Source organism: Candoia aspera, chromosome 2 (genome assembly GCF_035149785.1).
Source record: "Candoia aspera isolate rCanAsp1 chromosome 2, rCanAsp1.hap2, whole genome shotgun sequence".
Taxonomy (NCBI): Eukaryota; Metazoa; Chordata; class Lepidosauria; order Squamata; family Boidae; genus Candoia; species Candoia aspera.
The window spans coordinates 17,923,306-17,946,220 of record NC_086154.1 but is presented as its reverse complement, the minus strand read 5'-3'; the positions used below and the strand labels follow the sequence as shown (position 1 = coordinate 17,946,220).

The window sequence follows — 22,915 nt, the reverse complement described above, 5'->3', positions numbered from 1 at the left end:
TGTATTTAATCCACACTCATTCTTGATCCCCTCTCTTTTATCACACACACACCTCTTAAGGACCCTGTCCCCACTGCATTCAACTTGTTTATGTTTCTCCTGACATACCCAGCTTGTGCTCCCATAAGCATGCTTTATACACAGCTATTTTCACTTCTTGAGACAAGCACTCAGTCCTTGCAACAGATGATTGATACCTTCTACCTTTCTACCAGAATTTGCGTATTTTAAAATTCTCCATCCACTTTTGAATTTTTAGTAAACACTTTACCAGATTCATCTACTTGCTCTAATTTTTCATCTTTTATGTATAATTTGTAATAGCATGGTCCGTTTCCCTTCTTCACTGAAAACCATCTGGATTCACAGCCAACAGCACACCACATATATATTTCACATCCCAAATCTGCACACTTCTACCATCATCAAGCACTCCATACATATTTATCCATGTGTATGTTAAACAAGAAGGCGGCATCACATCTTTGTCTTACCCCCTGCTCAGGAGTGAAACATTTGCTAAGCATTTCACTTATTCTCACACATGCTTTCCTTCCATCCTCTCTCTCTCTTAATTCATTGGTCCCACTCAGCCACCAACCTTCAATTCTATATTCATGCAAAACGTTCTGTAATTAAGCCTATTCACATTATCATATGCTTTCTCTAAATCAATAAACATGGCATAAACTTTCTTTCTCGTACTCACATTTCTCAATGACTTGCTGAAAAGCAAAAATCTGATCTGTCACCCACTCGCTGCCACAGTTGCAACACACTTCCCAAATTTTGTTCATTGCCATCACTTGTCCACTTCCAATCAGAATTCTGCCAACCACCTTCTAATCCTCCTGTAGTTTTTGCACTCATTCTTGTTACCTTTCCTTTTGTATAGGGCAGTGTTTCTCAACCTTGGCAACTTTAAGATGTGTGGACTTCAACTCCCAGAATTCCTCAGCCAGCATGGCTGGCTGGGGAATTCTGGGAGTTGGTCCACACATCTTAAAGTTGCCAAGGTTGAGAAACACTGGAAAAGGGAATAGTAACAGTATTATTCCAATGATCAGGCACTGATGCTGTCTTCACATATGCCTGGACAAGAGGCAGCCACTCCATTAGCAAACCATGTCCATGTTTTAATATCTCTGCAGCCATATCATTTTTCAACATTTTCCCAGCTTTTATGACTGATTGAGCGCTAAAATTTTGGACACTAATATTTACAACTTTTGTTTCGATTCTGCTCTTAAACATATCACTATTATTCCCATATAAACCTCCAAAATGCTCCTTCCAACATTTCCTCACTCTAGTTTCATCCCAAACCCCTTTACCATTTTTATTTTTAATTCCATTTGCTCTAATAGAAACTCCTTGTTCAGCCCTCTTTACCCACTTCCAAAATATTTTTTTTTATTTCCAACAAATTCACTCTGAATTGCTCTGCCTTTTTTAAGCTTAAGTATTCTTTGCTTCTTTGAAAACATTCTTTGCAGCTATCTTTTTCTCTCCCTACAAATTACAGTACCTTTCTCTCTTGTGCATTTTTTACAGCAGTCAATCTCTTACATGCATTATTTCTCATCTATAATCTCTCTCACTTCCTCATTCCATTAAATGTCCTTTTTCCATTAGCGTAACTCCAGATACTTCTGTTACATAATTCTTTTCACCCTGTTCCAAGCAGATTCCACATCCTATTCCCTTACCTCAACCTTCCTTTTATTCCACTGGGAGATTAGAATATCTTCTTTTTCATACATGTTTTGTATGTTCCTGTCGTCATTCTGGTTTTAATATTTCTTTCATGTCCACTTTTCCCCTCAAATTCATTCCTGCCACCATCTAAAACTGATCAGTCCCACATTCAAAACCTCTCTTGATTCTTGTATCCTGATTCTCTCAGCTTTCCAACGTTAGCAATCAAGTCAATAATGCTTTAGGTTGATCTATTCATTGCCATGTGTACATATCAATAGACTTATGCTTAAACCATGTGTTTGACATATCTCAAAATAGATATTCACCAATTACAATTCTCACTCACCCTTAGAGTCTCCAAAGGACCCAATCTTTTTTCTCATTCTCACTCATCCATTCCTGTCACCTAATAAATAATTCCCTCCATCACATTTCTTCAGAATGTTGCATTTTTCCCCAATTGGGAAAACCAATTCTTTATTACCATTTATTGGAGCAGAACATGCAGCTATCACCAATCTATGGATTCTCTACTTTCAGAGACTTGAACTTGAGTGCCGATGACCTCATGGATGGCTCCATGCACTTTTCTTGGCAACAGTAGAGATCTGCCACTGCCTTTTTCTGAGATGATTCTTTCACTTCCAGTCCAGCCTACAGCCCTGATTCCCCAGAGGTCTCCCATCTGTGTACTAACCAGGGCTGGCCCTGCTTAGCTTCTGAACACAGACAAGGTCACCCCCACAGATGATGCCAATCCATATTGTCTGATCTATAGTTTAGCCAATTCATTCATCACAACAATATACTTTCCCTCCCCTGTATTATTCACCACTTTCATTCAGATGAATTAAATTCTTTCTCTTAGTTTCATGAACACCCACATATTTTTTTCTTTCATTTCCTCCTCTTTGCCATTTATTCCACTTACATTCCAAGTCACAATGTTCCTCCATATCCCATGATCTTCACCAGAGGGCCCAGAAAGATAGAAATCTGACCCCCCCCCCCCATCACAGCTTTGGTCAATTGAGGCTTTCGTTTAAGCTTTATAGCAACACAGAGAAGGAGCAGAGCTGGTTACCAACCTCAGCTGCATCCATGCTACGTTACTTCCTAATGGTTGGGATACTACTGCCACAAGCATAACCAACGTTAGTTTCATCCCAAGCATGCTCATGCTTTTCCATGCAAGCTAGGATCTCTACTCTAGACATTACCTTGCAAGCCAACATACTTTTGCCCATCACCCACCAACTCGGAAATACATGGATGGACTGACACACGCCCAAAGGATGCATGCAAGGCTACACCTGCCTGCCAATCTAACATAACATTATTTTCTATGTGATGAAGTGGGTTCTAGTATATAAAAGCTTATCAGCCTGCCCTGACCCCATGTCTTCGCTATACCAGAGTGGGAGCAGATGCCTTGGGCCATCCCAAATTCGCTAGGGTTTAAAGGGCCACAACACGCAGTTGGCCACAACACCGACTTTTTTTTTAAACCCCTCGTGGATTCCCAAAGGGGCCGCCCAAGTTTAGCCCATGAGCTTCCCAATGTAAGCAAAGATTTAGATCCGAGGATCGCAGCTGGAAAACTCTCATTTTCCCCAGTCTGCGCGCTTTTTGCACCGATTTCAGCGGCGTTCCCGCTTCTGCGCGGCTTTCCCACCCAAGGTCGCCCCAACCAAACGTGCGGGGGGAAGGAGGGGGGCGGGATGTTCTATTTACCTTCAGCTTCAATTGCACCCGCTCCAACCCCGGCCTAAGCGGAAACGGAAGTCCTGCGTCCCAGAGAAGCCACCCTTCCATTTCCCGAATCCTTTGACGTACAGCATGGCGGCTTCCTACGGACTGGCCAGAAGGTGTAGTGATTTTACACCTTAGGCATTTTTCCAGCATCCAGGAGAAAATGCAGGGATAGGTGGGTTAGAGTATATCAGCCCCTCTTCTCTTCACAGGCATTTGAAAAGTCGGAGAAGAAACCTAGACTAGCAATCCTCTAAAGAGAATTGATTGTTTGCAGGGGGAAACGCCATGTTGCGTTACGGAAGAGCCAGCGAGATCCATAGAGGCGGCCAAAGATCTCAGCCATTTTCCCCGCTGACCTTGGCGTCTTTGAATAAAACTGCAGATGTTTTTCTTCATTGGAGGCTATATTGCTTAAAAGCCATGGGCTAGGTTGTCACTGGATCGTCTAAAACAGTGTTTCTCAATCTTGGCAACTTTAAGATGTGTGGACTTCAATACCCAGACTTTCCCAGCCAGCCACGCTGGCTGGGGAATTCTGGGACTTGGAGTCCACACATCTTAAAGTTGCCAAGATTGAGAAACACTGGTCTAAAAGATTTAGCAGCTGCAGAGCATGCTCACATCAGTTAGGGGTTTGTGTGTGTGTGTTTTGTGCTTTGGTTTTGTGTGAACCCAGCCTGCTGGGTTAGTTTAATTCAATATATTGTATAAACCCAGAAAAATGGGCTAATTCAGTAACCATGTTAGGTATATTGCATGAACCCAGCCCTAGAGTTTGGAAGTATGGCAGCATGATACCAATTATGCAAAACTGCCTGGAGTATTATAATTCACCATGGAATGCACAGATAAATGAACAATGACAACAGGAGCTAAAATGCAAAGCAATTTCTTTACAATAGTTTCTGAATTTAAATCATAAAGAAAACCATGGAAAAAGCCTATCTATTGCTTCCTGTTTGGCTAGGAAACACACATCTTTATGGTTTGCAAACGGAAGAAATGGTGCAATGTCTGTAGGGTAAAGCTTAATATTCAATATGGATTGCTCTCATTCTTGCCTATGGTGTATTTTAGGACAAAGGATTCCACAAGTAGTTTGAGAGAAAAACATTTAAAATGTTTTTGTAAGAAGGCAGTGGCAGACCGCTTTCATTCTATCACCCAGGCAGGCTGCATGATTTGAGTTCAACTAGAATGAGGTTTTGATTTTTTTAAAAATTCTTTTCATACAGTCTTTGGTCTAAAAATTTAGTATTTGCACAGGAAAAACCCCTTATGAAAACAATGCATTATAAAAATGTAAGGTCCAAAGATTTAATATTCATACTTGTAATCAACAGAGTGAGAAATACTGCACTAGACTGCTGTCATAAACTCTATTTTTTTTAGATATCTTTTGAAGACGGCACTGACAAAGTATTTGTTTCCTGTCCAGAATAACACTGTTAGACCCTTCCCTTCCTCTCATTTACTTCTTGAAGCTGTTTATATTCTGCCTGTCCTACACTGAATTCTAGGTTGTTTCAAGGTTTTTGCTCATGCATTTTTCATTTAAAAACTGTTGAGAAACATAACCCTCCAATTTTATCTAGGCTGGTCTTAAAAATCACTTAGATTGACTGTACTATATACTTCTTTTTGGAAAGTCTGTTATGGGAAGCTATGTCATTTGAAAAGTTCCAAAAAAAACCCTGGAAATAAACTGAGTTTTGTTTTAGAATTTGTACTCTGAGTTCAGGGAAGTGAGAGCTACTTCTGTTTTCTTTTAGTGTTCAGTGTAGCCTAAAATTTGTTTTGCATATAACAACATCTAATCTGACAAAGTATACTTATACATTTTACAAATGAAGACTTTGGGTTTCCTGACCAATTTTATCTCCCCCATTCCAATTTTATTTTACAGGTAGTCCTTGCTTAACAACCATTCATTTAGTGATGGTTCAAACTTACAACGGTGCTGGAAAAACTTACTATAACCAGTCCTCACACTTATGACCATCGCAGCATCCCCATGGTCACGTGATCACAACTTAGGTGCTTGGCAACCAGTTTGCATTTATGACGGTCACAGCATCTTGTGGTCACACGATCGCCATTTTCTACCTTTCCGGCTGGCTTCTGGCAAGCAAAATCAATGGGGAACTGCAAGATTCACTTAATGACAATGTGGTTCGCTTAATGTCTGCAGTGATTCGCTTAACAACTGCCATAAAAAAGGTGGTAAAATCAGGTCAGATTTGCTTAATGACCGCTTTGCTTAGCAACTGAAATTCTGGTCTCAATTATGGTCATTAAGTGAGGACTACCCATAATCTATTATAAAGATAAATTCTACAGAATCTGAAAGCTTACACAATTTTTGTGTTACTTTTGGAATATCTGCATGTTCTTTTTGTATCTGCAAACAGTTCACACAGTGAAATATGCTACAGAACAAAAAGCTAATTTGCTTAGTATTGTACAGTTTGCTAAACTCAGCTCAAATTTGGATAGACAAATTTAATTTAGTTTTGATTTATTCCAAAATAAACACCAACTTGCAAATGCTGTAGAGGGTTGCTGTTTTTAAAACTTGCTAATCAGGTTTTCCAGCAGCTGATGTTGGCTAAGTAATTTAAGCTGCACAACTGTATACCTGTTCTTGGGAGTAAGCTTCATATAACTTAGCAGGATTTACTTTTAAATAAACATACATCATTTTGATCTATATGTTTAAAAATAGTTCTTGCAGTTTTCTTAGAAGCACATGCAAACCCATGAAGTATATGTAACCCCTTGCATCTTTGCTATGATGATGTCTAAAGCCTTCAATCCTTGGACAATAACATCAGTTGCTTTCTTATATCTCTGTTCATCTAGAATCTAGAGATACCTGATTTCAGTCTGTTAGCCTGTAACGAAGGGGGCGTGGTGGCTCAGTGGTTAAGACACCAAGCTTGTCAACTGGAAGGTCGCACGTTTGGCGGTTCGAGACCTGAGCACCACATGACAGAGCGAGCTCCCGCACTCACCCCAGCTCTTGCCAACCTAGCAATTCGAAAGCATGCAAGTGTGAGTAGATAAATAGGTTCCACTTCGGTGGGATGGTAACAGCGTTCTGTGCCTGTCATGCCGGCCACATGACCGCGGAAGCGTCTTCGGACAGCGCTGGCTCTTCAGCTAAGAAACGGAGATGAGCATCGCCCCCTAGAGTCAGACACGACTGTGCAGGGGAAACCTTTACCTTTAGCCTATAATGATCATGCAGTTAAAAAAGAGTATAGTAGTAGGTGCATTGTCGGAAATGACAGATTAATGTGCTACTCTCTGATGAACTGAACTAAGACACGTATTTGAGAGGAGGAACAGTGTAACCAGTTATTTATTTATTTATTTGCAAGTGTTTTTATGCCACATTTTGTCAAAAATGCACCCTCCAAAAGCATTATACCATAAAAAACATTTTGTTGTTGTTTATCCGTTCAGTCGCTTCCGACTCTTCGTGACTTCATGGACCAGCCCACACCAGAGCTTCCTGTCGGTCGTCAACACCCCCAGCTCCCCCAGGGACGAGTCCGTCACCTCTAGAATATCATCCATCCACCTTGCCCTTGGTCGGCCCCTCTTCCTTTTGCCTTCCACTCTCCCTAGCATCAGCATCTTCTAAATAAAATAAATTTTTTATTCTCTAAGAATCTTCCATTTGGATCGTATTCTGCCCACGTTTTTCATACATGTACACTGCTCTCACATACTAAGATTATGATCAGAGATCAGATGGTCACACTGCCAAGGATGATGGGAATTGTAATTCAACATACCACAAATATTCAGCCAATTGATGGTAAAGTACTTCTGGAAGTATATACCAATGAATTCTGATTTTATTAAGTACCAGGGAATAATTATTCCTATGAAAATGTTTATTAGAAATGAGTATCTTGGGTTGTATAGCACAGATAAACGGGGATAGTAAGAAATAGCTGAAAATATCTATGAGCGTATGGGGAAATGAATATGAGTAGTAAAAAGGACAGAGAGAGCATTGCCTATGATAACTCCATTCCATAGGCATCTGCAGTGAGGGCTAATTATGAAATGTGCATCACAACACAAGCCATGTGACTTATGTGCTTGTGACCAATGTTGGGACAGAAGTATAAAGGGCAGTTTTTTGGGGGGGCTGGATATCTGTGGGACTGCTTGCTCCAAGTAGAATCTGCCCCTCCATCCAAAGACATGCTGGTAGAGAAGCCATGCTCAGGGTCTCTGTCCCCTGTCAAATATGGCAGGAAGGGACTCAGAAGCCAGCACTGTCTGCTGCAGCTCCCCTCCAATGGAACTGACTCCCCCCAGAAAAGATCAGCAACTGTTCCAAAAATGAGTGAGAACGTCTTTATTCAAGAAAGCATTTGGATATGGAGGTGCAGAGAATTGATGTGCCTAGTATAAATCTGGGTGCCGTTGATTGTATTCTTTTTATTGGGAAGTTGATTGATGAATATTATATAGAACTGCATGTTTCTTACTCCAGGAAATAAAGCCAGACTGCTCACTTGAGGGAATGATATTCAAGGCAAAACTGAAATACTTTGGCCACATAATGAGAAGAGAGGACACCCTGGAGAAGATGCTGATGCTAGGGAGAGTGGAAGGCAAAAGGAAGAGGGGCCGACCAAGGGCAAGGTGGATGGATGATATTCTAGAGGTGACGGACTCGTCCCTGGGGGAGCTGGGGGTGTTGACAACCGACAGGAGGCTCTGGCGTGGGCTGGTCCATGAAGTCACGAAGAGTCGGAAGCGACTGAATGAATAAACAACAAAACAAACTAGAACTCAAAGAGAGTGGCCATCAATCTCTCTGTCTCTCATGCCTTTGAGTCAGTGTTGACTCCTGGCAAGTGCCTGGACAAGTCCCTGCAGTTTTCTTGGCAAGATTTTTGAAAGCAGTTTGCTCTTGCTTCTTCCTTGGGCTGAGCGAGGGTGACAGGCTCAAGGTCACCCAGCTGGCTTTGTGCCTAAGGCAGGACTAGAAATCACAGTCTCCCAGTTTCTAGCCTGGTGACTTGACCACTAGCCAAATTGGCTCTCACCGTATCTCTCTTGGTGGGAAAAAGATAAGAATTCGGCTCCTTATTTATTAATACTTAACTTCCATAGGCCTGAGGGTGTCCGTGTATATAAAGGTGAAACTTCCTTCTGTATGAAGACAAATGGTAGGGGAAAAATCAATTTCCTTAATGGACTCTTAACTGAGTCCCAGGAGAGGAGCTGAAAATAGTAATGCAAATACTTCCAAATCTCTAAAAAAGAAGCAATGCATTGTCCTCAGTTGAGTGCTTTTACATACGTTTTCTTCAACTTTGTCTTGCTGGCTATGTTGGCTAAGAATTATAGGAGTTGTAATCCACTATCAGGAGGAGGGACAAGGTTGGGGAAAGCTGGTTTATACAAAATCAGCTCAATGCCCCTACAACAGATTGGGGCCATTTTGTTAAGACAACTTGTTGCAGCTCTAGCCAAAGATGGGCCTCTTCCTTCTTCTTTGCAGCTCCACTTCACCTTCTTTTCCCATGCCAGGTATGAAGATCTCATATATCTCATATAGATCTCATATGAGCACTTCCAAGACTAGTTAAGGGGCCAAACAAGCCCTGACAACAAGCCCTTGATCGTCTTCAGAACAAGGCTCCTTCGTATTCAACAGCATGGGAAAAGGAGGATCCCTTGAGAGTATTTGTGTGAGTTTGGTGTTCAAGTTAAGCAGGCAAGCTCACAAACTCTTAGTGTTTGCACAACACACTTATTTATGGTTAACTGCTTCATTAAAGTAACCCTGAGTAAGGACAACACACTGGAGCATTAACTGAATAACCATTAACTCATGTGGGCTGGGATTATATAACATGCTAGGCTAATGGCTAGTTTGTGGTTCAAAGTGTCTTGTTGGTACAATTAACACACATTGGTAGGTAATTTGAACTTTATCTGTGCCAGCAAACTAGCATTTCTTCTTAGTAGAACAGCCAGCCAGTGTGGCATAGTGGTGAAAGGGCTGGAATAGGGCCAAGAAGACCCAGATTCTAGACCACCCTTAGCCACAGAAATTCACTGGGTGACTTTGGACAAGTTACTCTCTCTCAGCCCAACCTCCATCATAGCGAAGATTTAGGGGAAAATATGTATGTTGCATTGAGCTCCTGAATGAAAGATAGGATATAAATCAAATAAATGCATAGATATAATTCAAACCTTCCTATGCAATTTATTCCTTAGGCCTGAAGGCCACTTCAATCATACCCAACTCTGGGGAATTCTGGGAGTTGAAGTCCACACATCTCACAATTGCTGAGGTGGAGAAACACTGCTCTAAAGGAATAAAAGGTCATGCAGCCACCACCCAATCCAGGAAAAGGCCCATTTGTTTAAAGAAGTTGCAGACACTCCTTCCCAGCCCCACCCCAATGTTCTGAAGTCCCTTTTGGCCTTGTAATCCCATCCATTGCACAGCCCTATTAAGAGAATCAACAACTCTTTGGAGCTACTAATCAGTTACTAGCCTTACTATCTGCAGCTCCATTGTCTGGCTGATCTGCCCCTTCTGGCATGTTCTTCTCCTGCTGGTTGTGAAGCACCCACAGTGAAGTAACATAAAATTCTTCCTCCTGAGTAGAGGAACTTGCACCTCTTAGCGAGGTCCATTGTGGTCACTCCTAGGCAATCTTCAATTTACTCCTTCCCTGCTTGCTGGATTAAACTGCCCCATTCTAACCATCCTCCTGCTACATTGCAGTGTCTAAAGCTCCAGAAAGGCCCAAGACTTTTTTTTTTCTGAAACAGATTATCCAGGCTATCAACTTTGGAATCTTCTTTCTTTGACTTGTCTTTAAGAGTTTTCCCCTTAATTAATAGAGTTCCAAGAAAAGGTTTTTCAAGAAAACCCCCACCACCATTGGGACCCCACCCAGGGGAGGAGGCCTATAAAGCTGACCTCTCCCAAGGGTGGGGCCTCTTTCTGAAGAGCCTAGGTGGAAGCTGTAAGCAAGACGCAGCAGTGCTGGGTTCAAGCAGTTTTGTGAGGTGTGTGAAGTGTTGTATGACAGTTATGTGACACTGGGAATCTGGGAGATGAGTGGTGGCTTTTTTTTTAAGCTGTAGTTTCTTTGGGAGCTGAACCTTAAAAATTGCATTGATGGTTTTCCCCTGTTGCTAGGTTTAATCAACCTGAGCATTCGTGAGGCATTGGGGTTTGCTTGCTATGACCCTGTGTCTTCCTCTTCTTCATCATCAAGGCCTTGTCTCATTTCTTTTACTTTCTCTTTTAAGGAGTGCTTTCCATGGTCTGTGTCCTTGCAATGAGTTGGCTCTACAGTTTGTATCTTCTGTTAGCCAATAGACAAGGAGAAGGGCTGTAGTCTAAACATCTGGGGACCACCACACTATGGGGAAATGCTACCTTAAGAGCGCTCTGTGCTTTCAACACAAAGAAGGTGCAGTGTCATCGTTCCTCACTGGTATACTGGGGATGCTGCCAAAGGCACAGGTGCCTTGCCAGGTGTAGATAATGTAAGTCTTAAATGTAGATGATCTGGAATAGTTTGACTCGAAACTAGAGTAGGAAATAAATCCACTGAAAGAAAGAAGGCAGCTGGCCCTAGTTTTCTAATAAATGTAAAGGGTTTTCCTTTCTCTAGCAAAGTTTTTTCACATTATGTGCTTAGAATGCTGTGTACAATTCTGGGCTCTATATCTTAAAAAGGTATCAGAGAGCTGGAAAGAAGGAATACCAGAGCAATCAAAATAAGACAGGACTAGGCTTCTCTGTGAGAGAAGACAGCAGTACTTGGGGCTTTGAAGGTTGGAACGGACTTTCTTTGGATGGACAGGTGGACATAGACATTTGATGATTCAGTCAATATATGAAAATGTAAAATACTGTATTGTGTGGAAAATTTGGATACAGAGAATTTCACTCTGAATGTTAGAACTTGGGTTCTCTCACTGAAGCTAAGAGCAGGAGACTCAAAAGAGTAGGTGGTTGAACTGTGGGATTTGTAGCCTTCAGATACGATAGCCATTAATTCTAAGGGGGGAGAGAAGGAAGTCATGGAAGTTCATGTTATCAGTGACCAGTAGATTTGATGGCTGTTTACTCTCTCCAGATTCACAGGTAGCAAACTTTAAATACTAGCTGTTAGGAAGCAACAGCAGAAAGCTATGTTTTCATCCATGATCTCTGAATGCATCTACTGTACTTGGCTGGTACATGACACAAAATACTGGTCTAGATGGGCCACTGGTCTGATCCAGCAGAACCCTTTTCCATAATTAAAAAAAATAGTAATTCATCTTGCTTCTTTAGCTACAAGTAAGCTGAATAACATTTTTAATTAGAACTGGCTTTTGCAGAGCTTTTTCAGTGTAATTTGTAGACCATCCAGAATGTTTTTTCTCTATATGCTTATCTTCTGTGAAGCTTGAAGGCAGTTTATAGAAAAGTATGCTTATACCAGCCACCTATAAGTGAAGATTTCATGTTTATTAGTGACTAAAATAAATTTTGCATTTTCATAAAGTCACAGAATTGTAGCGTAGGAAGGGACCACAACGATCATCAATCTCTGCAATATGCAGGAAATCCAGTTAAATCAGCCTTGAGAGGTGCTATCCAGCCTCTTCTTCAAAGCCTACAGAGATGCAGGACCCACAATCTCCATAGATAGACTGTTCCATTCTTGTACAGATCTTACCACAAACTTTTTCCTTATATTTCAATTAAATCTAGGTAGGTGCAATTTATAGCTCTTATTTCTGGCTCCAGTTTATGTGGCCATGGAAAATAGTTCTTGACCATCTCTCCTATAGCAGCTTTTTATGCACAAGAACATGGTTACTAGATCTCCCCTCAGTGTTGTTTTTTTTTCAGACTGAGCACCCTAAGTTCTTTCAACATGTCCTCAAGGCCCTGCACTATCTTCATTTACAACCTGACAGTATTCTGCAAATGTGCCCAGAACTGTGCCCAATTGTCAGGTGTGGTCTCGCTAGGGTCATGAAACAATGACTTTACATGTCCTTAATCCGAGATATTTTTCAGAGCTTCCCCAACCAACTCTAGAAATTAGCTCCAGATGGTTTCCTCTGCTGTATGTTGATGTCTGAACTGCTTATACGTTTTGCCTCTTACTAATTTTCAGCCCAACATGGAGGCCCCAAATGATGAAGCTGGAGAACAAGGCAAGTGTGATGCTGGGACTAAGGCTGGCATCCTCCCCGTGGTTCAGCCGGCCCCCAGAAACTACCAATGCCCTGAATGTGGGAAAAGCTTTCGGCGGAGCCCAAGCTTGTTAGCTCACCAGAGAATCCACACAGGCGAGAGACCGTACCAGTGCCCAAAGTGCGGGAGGAGCTTTGCTCAACAGTCGAGTCTCACCATTCATCTGAGGATCCACACAGGGGAAACTCCCTACCCCTGCCCCCAGTGTGGAAGGTGTTTCCGCCAGAGCTCAAACCTCCTTAAGCACAAGCAGCTCCATGCTGGGGTAAGACCTCACTTGTGCTCAGACTGTGGTAAGTGCTTCGCTCAGCGCTCCAACCTGCTCACCCACCAACGGATTCATACAGGAGAGATGCCCTACCTCTGTTCTGAATGCGGACACACTTTCCGGCAGCACCGCAGTCTTCTTATCCACCAGAGGTTCCACAAGGGGAATGTGTCTAATGGATATAATTGCCCTGAGTGCAGGAAAAGCTTCACCCAGAGCTCAGACTTGGTGAAGCATCTGAGAGTCCACACAGGGGAGATGCCCTACACTTGCCTCTACTGCGGGAAGAACTTCCGGTACATCTCCAATCTCAACAGGCACAAACGCACTCACACGGGGGAAAAACCCCACGCTTGCCGCCAGTGCGGTGAATGCTTCAGCCATTTGTCCAGCCGAAACATGCACGAGAGAATCCACACGGGTGAGAGGCCTTATGGCTGTGCTGAGTGTGGGAGGATGTTTGTTTCCAGTTCTAAGCTTGCGCAGCATCTGAGGTCCCATGCTAAGCAGGTGTCCTACATCTGTAGTAAGTGTGGGAAAAGCTTTGGCCACCATCCAAGTCTGCTTAGACATCAGCAACTTCACAAAGCTTGGACATCCCACTTGAGAAGAAAGGGAGGCAAAGGGACAAGCAGGCTTTGCTAGGCTGAGCTCCATTCGCCATCTGTTCTATCAGGTAACTTTAAGCTGTATCTTAACCTGGGGAATTGTTTTTTGTGCATTGAGCAATGCGACTCAGAGTATGATAAGGAATTTTAAAGAGAATACCCAACACACAATATAGTCCCCAGGTTAGGGTTTGGAGGGTCCTAAAGTAAAACTGGTGTTAAATCTGTATCTTGTAATGTTGACAGAAGCGGCAACTGAGATGCTAAGAATGGTAAGTATTAGATGTAGGGTTTATCCTTGCTAACGGTCTTTAGCAAAGATCAGCTCTGCTTGCATCAAGGGTGTCTTACCCTTGTTGCTAGTTAACTTCTCTAGCTAACCAAATGCTTTTCCTGCATGGAGATTAATACTTTGTGGATGCTGACTGGCTGAAGAAGAGTGATACGTGTCTATTTCTTGTCATTCTTCCTAATGAGCGCCTCCTATATGTCAGCATTGGTGCAGGGATTTACTAGTGACGATGTCACCAAAAAGGGGAAAATGGGAAGTGCTCTGATGTTTTCACACCAACATATTTCAAATAAAGTATGGGTGTTTTGCAGAACCCAGAATAGTTACTTTTTTTTTTGATAAATTCAATGGTGTCCGGTTCTCGGAAACTGCCTGGACTAATCCCTGTTTTCTTGACAAGATTTTTCAGAAATGGTTTGCCATTGTCTCCTTCCTAGGGCTGAGAGTGACTGGCCCAAGGTCACCCAGCTGGCTTTGTCCTAAGGCGGGACTAGAACTTACGGTCTGCCAGTTTCTAGCCTGGTGCCTTAACCACTAGACCAAATTGGCTCTAGAATAGTTAGATAAGGCCCTTTAAATTATGGACAGGGGAAAAACAAAGTCTCACGTGAGCAACGATACAATTGGGGCTGCAGTGATTTGTCTCTGCTGTATAGTAACATAAATAGCATGCTGGCTCTAGCTGAAGACCCATCTAGCCAGTGTTATATTTCCAAAATATCAGCTGGATGCCTAGATGCATCCTTCTGCTTGTGTTTTCCAGGAACTAGTATATAGAGACATACTGCCTATGATACTGAAGGCAATATGCAAGGAGCTGCTAATAGCCTTATTCTCTAGAAAATTTGCCTAATTACTTTCTGAAGTGGCGTCAGTTGGCAATTACCATGTTACAATGGGGCTGCCGGGGGATTTGCAGTTGAAAGAAACTTGTCCTAGTTGCATTGTCTTTGCTTGCCCTGTATTCCTAATTCCATAGAGAGGCAAAATATCCTGGAGGCCTTCTTTTGAATCATTATTAAACAGTGACTTGACTATGCTTGCTTAGGATGCTCATTTAAGTGTTAGATCTGAATATTCTCATGTGGTATATTATTAGGCATAGTACTCATCAAGTCCTGTAAAAACAACAAATGCATACCTCAATGAGCTTATGGTCATTGGAGCAACTTCTGAACATACTAACTGGGCTGTCCTTGAAAGGTCTACATCAGCCTTTCTCAAAGTTCTTACCCCAAAGGAACCCTTGAAATATTTTTCAGTCCTGGGGGAACCTCTGCATATTCAGGCTCAAATATAGGCCAGGAGTCATAAAATTATATTTGTTTCATGGGTAGGCCTGTATATGTGCATTAACAACGTTCTTAAACAAAATATAAAGAATGGAACTTGCCTCTTTAATGTGAAGTTGCCCAAATTTGAAATAATTTTTAAAATAAATCGTGATCTCCCAGAGAACCCCTAGCGACCTCTCGCAGAACCAAGGGTGCCATGGAACCCTGGTTGAGAACCCCTGGTCTACATCTAAAATGATGGGAGTGGGGAGGTTAGAACAGAGAATACTGTATACTATGTAATATCCAATTGCTGCTTTTATCCTGCTCACCCAAATGAGTTCCTTGAAGAAACATGAATGGGATTTCTGAGATTTTCTAAATTAAAAGAATCTAAGAAAAGGATCACGTGACAGAGCCCAATGTGGCATAGAGATGTGCACCACCACCATCTATTTTTCTGTCATAGGGAGATTTGGCAGTGCTGTTCAGTTCTGAAACTTTGTCTTTCTCAGCAGGAGCCAAACAGAAATCCAAGGAAGTGCCTTTTGAAGATGTGCTGGATTCTTCAGGTTTTGGAGTGTGTTCCTCCCAACCACCATCACTCTTGATAACTCCGTCAGACAGGAATTTGGTGAGGAGAACATTGGGGGGTTATTGTGAATGGAATCTGATTTAGAGCAATCTTCCTGTTTAGAAGCAATTTCTCAGGATTGGTTCTTGCCTGCAATGATAAGAAGGAAAGAGGGCTTCCAAAGAGAAAACAAATCTTGGCTTGCGTTGATCTGCTGAAATTCTTTCAATACACTCTTTAACCCTAGGCAATGTCGTTTAAATGCCATGGTGGCTTGAAATGATCTGATCAGTTGGGATGTGCTTAGATGAAAGTTGCTATAGCATATCCTAGCAATGTCATTCATGACTTGAGAAAAATCTGTTTTCTGTAACTGTATGAATAAATTGTGGCTGGGTTGCCATATACCTATTTACAGCAATCTTTTTGCCATGCCAGCTATTACTTCCCATGTAAGAGCTACAAAATGTATGTGGAAGACATGTGTTCAGAAACATTCTGTTTGTGTTATGTATAAAACATCCCATCAAGATAGTGTGTACTTGAATGTTCAGAAATGCTCATTTGTTATTCACATGGCAAAAACACTAAGATCCAAACTGTAGCCATAATCAATATATTTATTAAGGAAAGGTTGAAGTTGTGTGTGAAAGTGACTAAAGCTACTCTCAGAAGGGCTGGGGGAGAAACATACTGCAACTCAGAGGAAGTTCTGGTTCCCTTAAGAACTTCCATAAAAAGTAGAACAATATGTTTGCCAAACATCTTTAATCTGTATGTTGGGATTATCCTCTGCCTCATTTAAAAGGGGATCAATTGCTGCTTTTTTCTTCTGTACATTTTTCTGCTGCAATAAATAGAGTAATTGAAAGAGCATTTGTTATTAAAGCTACAGCAGGGGGCATGTCTCAAAACCAGGGGGAAAAAACCTATAGCTAAGCAGTATGGAGACAAATTGTACTGAGCCATATAAATTACGATGACTGTGTTGTATAACCAAAGAACCCACATTATGACTTAGCACAGTATAAAAACCCGGGTACTGGAATCACTTTTACCATTTCCAGAATTTTTGTAGCTGTTTCCCCAAGAAAGACTCTTTCCACTCTATATGGCAAGAGCAGAAGATACATCTTGGACTTTCCAAAAAGTATCCACCAGCATAGATGGTGGAAGAGGAAAGTAGACACAGAAGTAAAGGAGGGTGGGATCCCAAATGCCAGTAGAAAAGCTGTTTTTATTTAGTTCAACATGTTTTGAGAATTTTTTTCCTTTTTCAAGGGCACTTCTGGAATGTCCATGAACTATGGTTGGTGTGCTCTGTGTAATATTTTCCATTGGGCCAATTTATAAACTCTTACTGGCACTTGGGGTTCCTCCCTTTCTATTTTATTTCCTGTATACACAACAAGTGTGGGGAACTTTAGTAAGCATGGTCTCCAGTCTAAGAAGGCTCTTTTCTCCTAGGACTGCTGAAAGATCTCACGTTACAGAAGGACAGTTTGTGGTGGCAAAAAATCAGGAACCTGGTAGCACCTTTTCCAACCAAAACCTTTTATTAAAAGGCAGAAGCTTTTTGTGAGCTGCACATCACTTCATCAGATGTGAATCACAGAATCTTATGCCTTTTAATAACATTTGTTAGACAAGTGCTAGCAGACTCCTGAAAGATGTAACAAGATCCTTTGGCACTAAGGAAAGAAGGGTTAGGGTTACCAGATGTCTGACAAAAGGAGGACATGTCCTCATGGCTTCTGTCCATCAGGCATAGCCTTAAATATTGTCTGGCTTTTTCCGTGTCTTTTTTCTTTTTACTGTTTTCACAACAGTAGTCATTCAAACTTTTGTGTATCATGACCTTGTAAATTGCCTGCTTCTTTCCCTCATCCATTGACATACTTGACAGTCTAGATTTGTTATTTTAGTTCCTGATTCCAGCAATTGGCTTCAGTCCAGACCCTTCAAATTTATGATCACTGTAGTCTGTAGATCACATGGCTTATATATTTCTGTAGTGAAATTTGAAAAGCACATTGTTTCTATATTTTCACGAGCATAAGTTCTTGAAAAAGTTTGTTGAAAAAGTATTGCAATTGAAAAACCAGTCTTTCTGATGCTGGAAAAAGTAATTTCATATACATGTAGGTCTAAGTACATTTTTTGCAGGGTTTTTTTTTTTTTGCTGTAATTTTTGCGGTGGGTGCCAAGAAAGTTAAACAATTAGCGTGTCCTCCTTTTCCCCTCATTTGTCCTTTCCAATTGTCTGTGTCCTCCTTTGCCTGTTCAGATATCTGGTAACCCTAACTAGGCCACATCTGCAGACAAGTAGACAATTTACAAAGGAACAGGGCAGTGACTAATTTAGGATACAAAATATTTGGTTGGAGCCAGACAATGTATGGAAATCAATCTGGCAAATCAAAAGCTCTGACATAGAGGCCTGCAATAGGTGTTACACCATATCTATTCCCCTTATGAAGGAATGATCCTGTGTGGAATAGAAGTCTTGTGGTGGTTGAAGATGCCGGGTTTTCAAAGATTCCCCCATTTCCTGAGCATGGCTGTGTCCTGTATTTGAGGAACACCTAGAGTTGCTCAGGCCACAGCAGTGTTTCTCAACCTTAGCTACTTTAAGATGCGTGGACTTCAACTCCCAGAATTCCCCAGCCAGCAAGTCTGGTTGGGGAATTCTGGGAATTGAAGTCCACACGTCTTAAAGTGGCCACAGTTGAGAACACTGGGCTACAAGCTTCGTGATAAGGCCCAAGCTGTGAAGCTCTATTTTCCTCAGTCTGTGTCTTCTTTTGAACAACCAGTTATGGAATGGCAGCAAATGAGGCTTTCCTCAGGAATCTGAGAAGTCTGGCTTTGAAAATTTGCTTCCACACAAGGAGTAGGCCTGTTTTTCCTCAATTTCACTAATCATTCTGTTTCCTGCTGACTGCTAAGAAAATGATGATAATCCCAAAGATGACTATAACAGTCTGGAAGGTAAATCCAAGCAGGAGAGAGAGAAGTCTTTAGAAGTGAAAAAATCCAAGTGAAGAGAAAAGAAATCCTAAGAGAAAGGGAACAAAGAATCTGGTGGCCCCTTGAAGACACCATCAAAGTATGAAGTCACAATGTTCATGGAGTAGAGTCCTCTTGACATGGACCCGTAATACCATTCATGCAAAAAACGAAAACTACACAAAATGATATGACTCAATGACACTTTGTAAGTTTCTATGAATCACATAGATTTCATATTTTCAGATCTTGAGAACTTTTAGAGCACAAGCATTAACTTGTCAAATAAGTTTATGCTTACCAGTCATTTTACTGCTGATTTTGCTTCCTATTCCATTTCCAAATTTCAGAAATCCCTGCACTTGCTCTACTAATAGTTAAAATGTGAGAAGCCTTGCTCTGAGTTTAGATTTTAAGTATCTCTCGCAGGACAATGCACTTAGAAAGTTAAAACAAAGTGAGAACAAAGGAGTAGGTAAAATAACAGTATACAGCCTGGCTGTTATCTTGGTTAGATGAGAGTTCACAAGGGCTGGGGGGGGGGCTTGCTGAAAACCTGTTTCTCCTCCTCCAACTCAGACCGTGGGCCCAGTGCATTTTCATTTTCAAGGAGCAAGTGTAAGGCAGCTCCAATAATCCCAAATCTGAGAATGAATTGCCACATGAACGTTCTGTGGATGTAATTTCCAGTACCATCATTCCAAATAAGTTTGCTAATGTGCTCTGTTACAGTGGCAATGGACGTACCACTGGAAGATCTGAAGGCCCAGACTGGGGACGGATTGTCCATAGCATGGGGAATATGGCATGGTTGGCTGGGGAATTCTGAGGGTTGAGGTCCACCCACCTTAAAGTTGCTGAGGTTAAGAAACCCTGATCTAAGTAGTCCCTAAGAGGTAACACCAACTTGATGGCACATAATCAATCTATCAATCGTTTCACTGTATTGACAAATTATAAAATTGATTCCAAACTTTTATGTAGTCATGCCTATATTAGCATTAGCTTCCAAAAAGCTCATTAAAGGCAAAAACAGGAGTGCTGTGGTACTTTGGAGACTAACAAATTAATTCTTGCACAATGCTGCTGTGGCTTCAGCATGTGCCTACCTTTTCCAAAAATGTGCCTTGCAGCTATGGGGGACTCTTACCTCACCTGGGGTTAGGATTGTCCCACACACCTAGACAGGCAACAAAAGGTTTGGGGAAACTGGTTGGTGCTGTAATGCATTTGTTAGTCTTAAGGTGCCACAAAAATGCTGCTGATCTTTCAGAAAGATTTTGTTTAGCCCTGCTTGCCTTTCAAAAGTATCTTGGGTCTGAGAAATGAGCACTATAATTCTTGCTTTGTGCATAATAGGCGCTGACTCCTCCCATGCTGTGAATTCCAGCTGTGCATAATCTGGATCTCCCAGCATGTTTTATATGCAGAACATGAGAGCCAGTTTGGTGTAGTGGTGAAGGCACCAGGCTAGAAACCAGGAGACCGAGAGTTCTAGTCCTGCCTTAGGCAGGAAGCCAGCTGGGTGACCTTGGGCCAGTCCCTCCCTCTCAGCCCTCGGAAGGAGGCAATGGCAAACCACTTCTCAAAAACCTGCCAAAAAAACTGCAGAAACTTGTCCAGGCAGTCTCCAAGAATCAGAAACAATTGAACAGATTAAAAAAATGCAGAAGATTGCTGTTCTTGTTCTAGGCACTTCCACTTAGATTCCTGGAATGGGTTCTGTTTTCTTTGGGGACAAAATGGAAGCTTGAGTTCACTTAGAAAATAGCTGCCCCACTGTTAATAGCTTGGTTTTGTCTCTCATTGTTTGATTTTGAATGCAGCTCCCATCTTTCATCACTTACAAGAGAATCACTAACAAATTCTGTATCTTAATCATCACTGGCTTGTGTTTATGAGTTACTGAATATAGGAAGTGGACAGAAATCATTTCTCTCCACAATCTGCTCAGAGATGCTCTGATAACTGAGACTCATAAGCAGTTTAAGGTCAGTGTTTCTCAACCCTGGCAACTTTAAGATGTGTGGACTTCAACTCCCAGAATTCCCCAGCCAGGTTGAGAAACACTGATTTAGGTGGAACATCACTTACTTGCTTATCCTCATCTAGTCCAGTCTCCTGCAGAATCCACCAGAGCATCTCCGACAGACAGATCTCCAGCCTCTGTCTGAAGATCTCCAGCAAAGGAGAATTCACTGTGACATGGGACAATGAGTTCCCCTGGCTTACAGCTGATGCACTCAAGAACTTCCTCCTGATGTCTAGCCTGAACCTCCTTCCTTGTAGTTTTAACTAATGACTCTGCTCCTACCCTCTGGGGCAATTAAAAAAAACACCTCTCTCTTCGGTGTGACAACCCATCAAATATTTGAAGACTGTGATGATGTCTCTTCATAGTCATCATTTCTACAGCTAAACATTCTGAGATACTTTAGAGTTCTGCAAAGCCAGACTATTCACCATCTTGGTAAACCCCTTCTGAACTTGCTTCAATTTACCACTCTCTGTACTCCAGTGCCCGGAACTTGACACAATATACAAAATGGAGTCTGACCAGAGCAGATCACTTCCTGTGATCTGGACTCTATGCTCCTGTTAATGCATCCCAGGAAAACATTTGCCTGTTTTAACATCTGCCTTGCAGGTTCATGTTTAACCTGTGGTCAACAAGGACACTTGGATTCCTTTCATGTGGACTACTGCCAAGCTAGCTGTCTCCCATCCTATACTTGGGCCTTAGATTTCTCCTGTCCCGTTGCTGAACTTCACATTTCTCCCTGCTAAATTCCAACGTATCCATTTCAACCCATTGCCCATGTCTGTCTAGCTCTTTTTGAATCTTCTTTCATCTAAAGAATTAGCTAGTACTCCCGACTGTATAGCATCTGCAAACTTTATAAATGTCTCCCCAACTCCCTCATTCTCATTGATAAAAATGTTGAACAGCACAGGCACCAGGACAGAGCTGTTTGGCCCTCAGTTCAGTACTTCCCTCCAAGCTGATGTGGATCCATTAATGAGGACTTGAGATGAGATCATTCAACCCACCATGAGTCAATCTATCAATGAAGCAACAGTCTTCTATGGAAAGAGGGTCCTAAGGAATGCCACTTTAAACCAGCTTAATCCGGGGACAGCTTTTTTCCTTTTCTGTTTAGCTTGTAATTCCCAGGTAAAAGACAAGCACTAGAAATAAATTTCAAACAAACTTTATTGGTTACCATAAGAAACTGGAATACAGTAAATTTAAATTGAAAAATCCAAGTCTATAGGAATACAGACAGAAGAACAGTAAACATGAGATACAAACAAACTTGATCAATAAAACAAATTAAAAAGTTAAAGAAAAACCTTATGTAGACAGAAGTTAAGATTTTCCCCACCCCTCCCAACGCTACTTCCCTTCAGTTCAGCTGGCCAAATTACAGAAAATTCTGATTAAGCTAACATCAGATCCTTCTACAGAATAGTATATATTCAGAGAGAAAATCCTTACTCTTTGTGAAGCTGACAAGGTTTTATTGCAACAGCTAGCAGCAAGCCTATCTTTTATATTTAAATCAGCAGAAGTTGGGTTCACACATTGTGCTAAATCATAGTTTTAACTAAGGCTTGTCGAGTATGCCGCAGTTGCCTAGTTTGCACGTAATACAAAGCCCAAGCAAAACTAACCGTATTATGGTTCAGGAGTGAAGAAACTTGACCTTTTCAGATGTTGCTGAAGTACAATCCCAGCTTTTCTTACCACTGGCCCTGCTGGTTAGGACTGACTGTGGAAACCAGCATCAACTGGAGGGCCTCAAGTTCCCCATGTTTAGGTAAATGTAATGTGTGTATCCAGCCAATGTATATGTGTTTGTAATATGTTAGCAAAAATCAGTTCTGCATCATTCCTACATATTAATCAATAAAATAAACAGGTGTTTGTCCATCCTTTTTTAAAGTTATACATGATTCTCATGTTGTACTTTTGTATTTAGCTTTTGCCAACTAAGCTTAATCTTTATTTTTAAAGAAAAACATGGGAACACAAACAGGCTTACGAGAAGAAAGAGATGGGTTGCTGCCAGCAATTTAAACCTTTGGTGGCAGTGCAACATAGATCCTAAGATTACTTGCAAGAAAGTGAAATACATGTTTTTCTGATTCAGTTCTACTTCAACGGTCATGGA

At 41.6% G+C, this 22,915-nt stretch overlaps 1 protein-coding gene across 1 annotated transcript in view; it reads left to right on the top strand.

Moving 5' to 3' along the window:
* Positions 1 to 18,029, top strand: part of LOC134489944 (zinc finger protein 345-like) — a 46,164-nt gene extending 28,135 nt beyond the window's left edge. Inside the window, exons 3-4 of the mRNA XM_063292819.1 lie at positions 12,734 to 13,509; positions 18,019 to 18,029. Of these exons, the coding sequence (XP_063148889.1) occupies positions 12,734 to 13,509; positions 18,019 to 18,029 (787 nt within the window). The remainder of the gene's footprint in view (positions 1 to 12,733; positions 13,510 to 18,018) is intronic.
* The last annotated feature ends 4,886 nt before the right edge of the window (positions 18,030 to 22,915 follow it).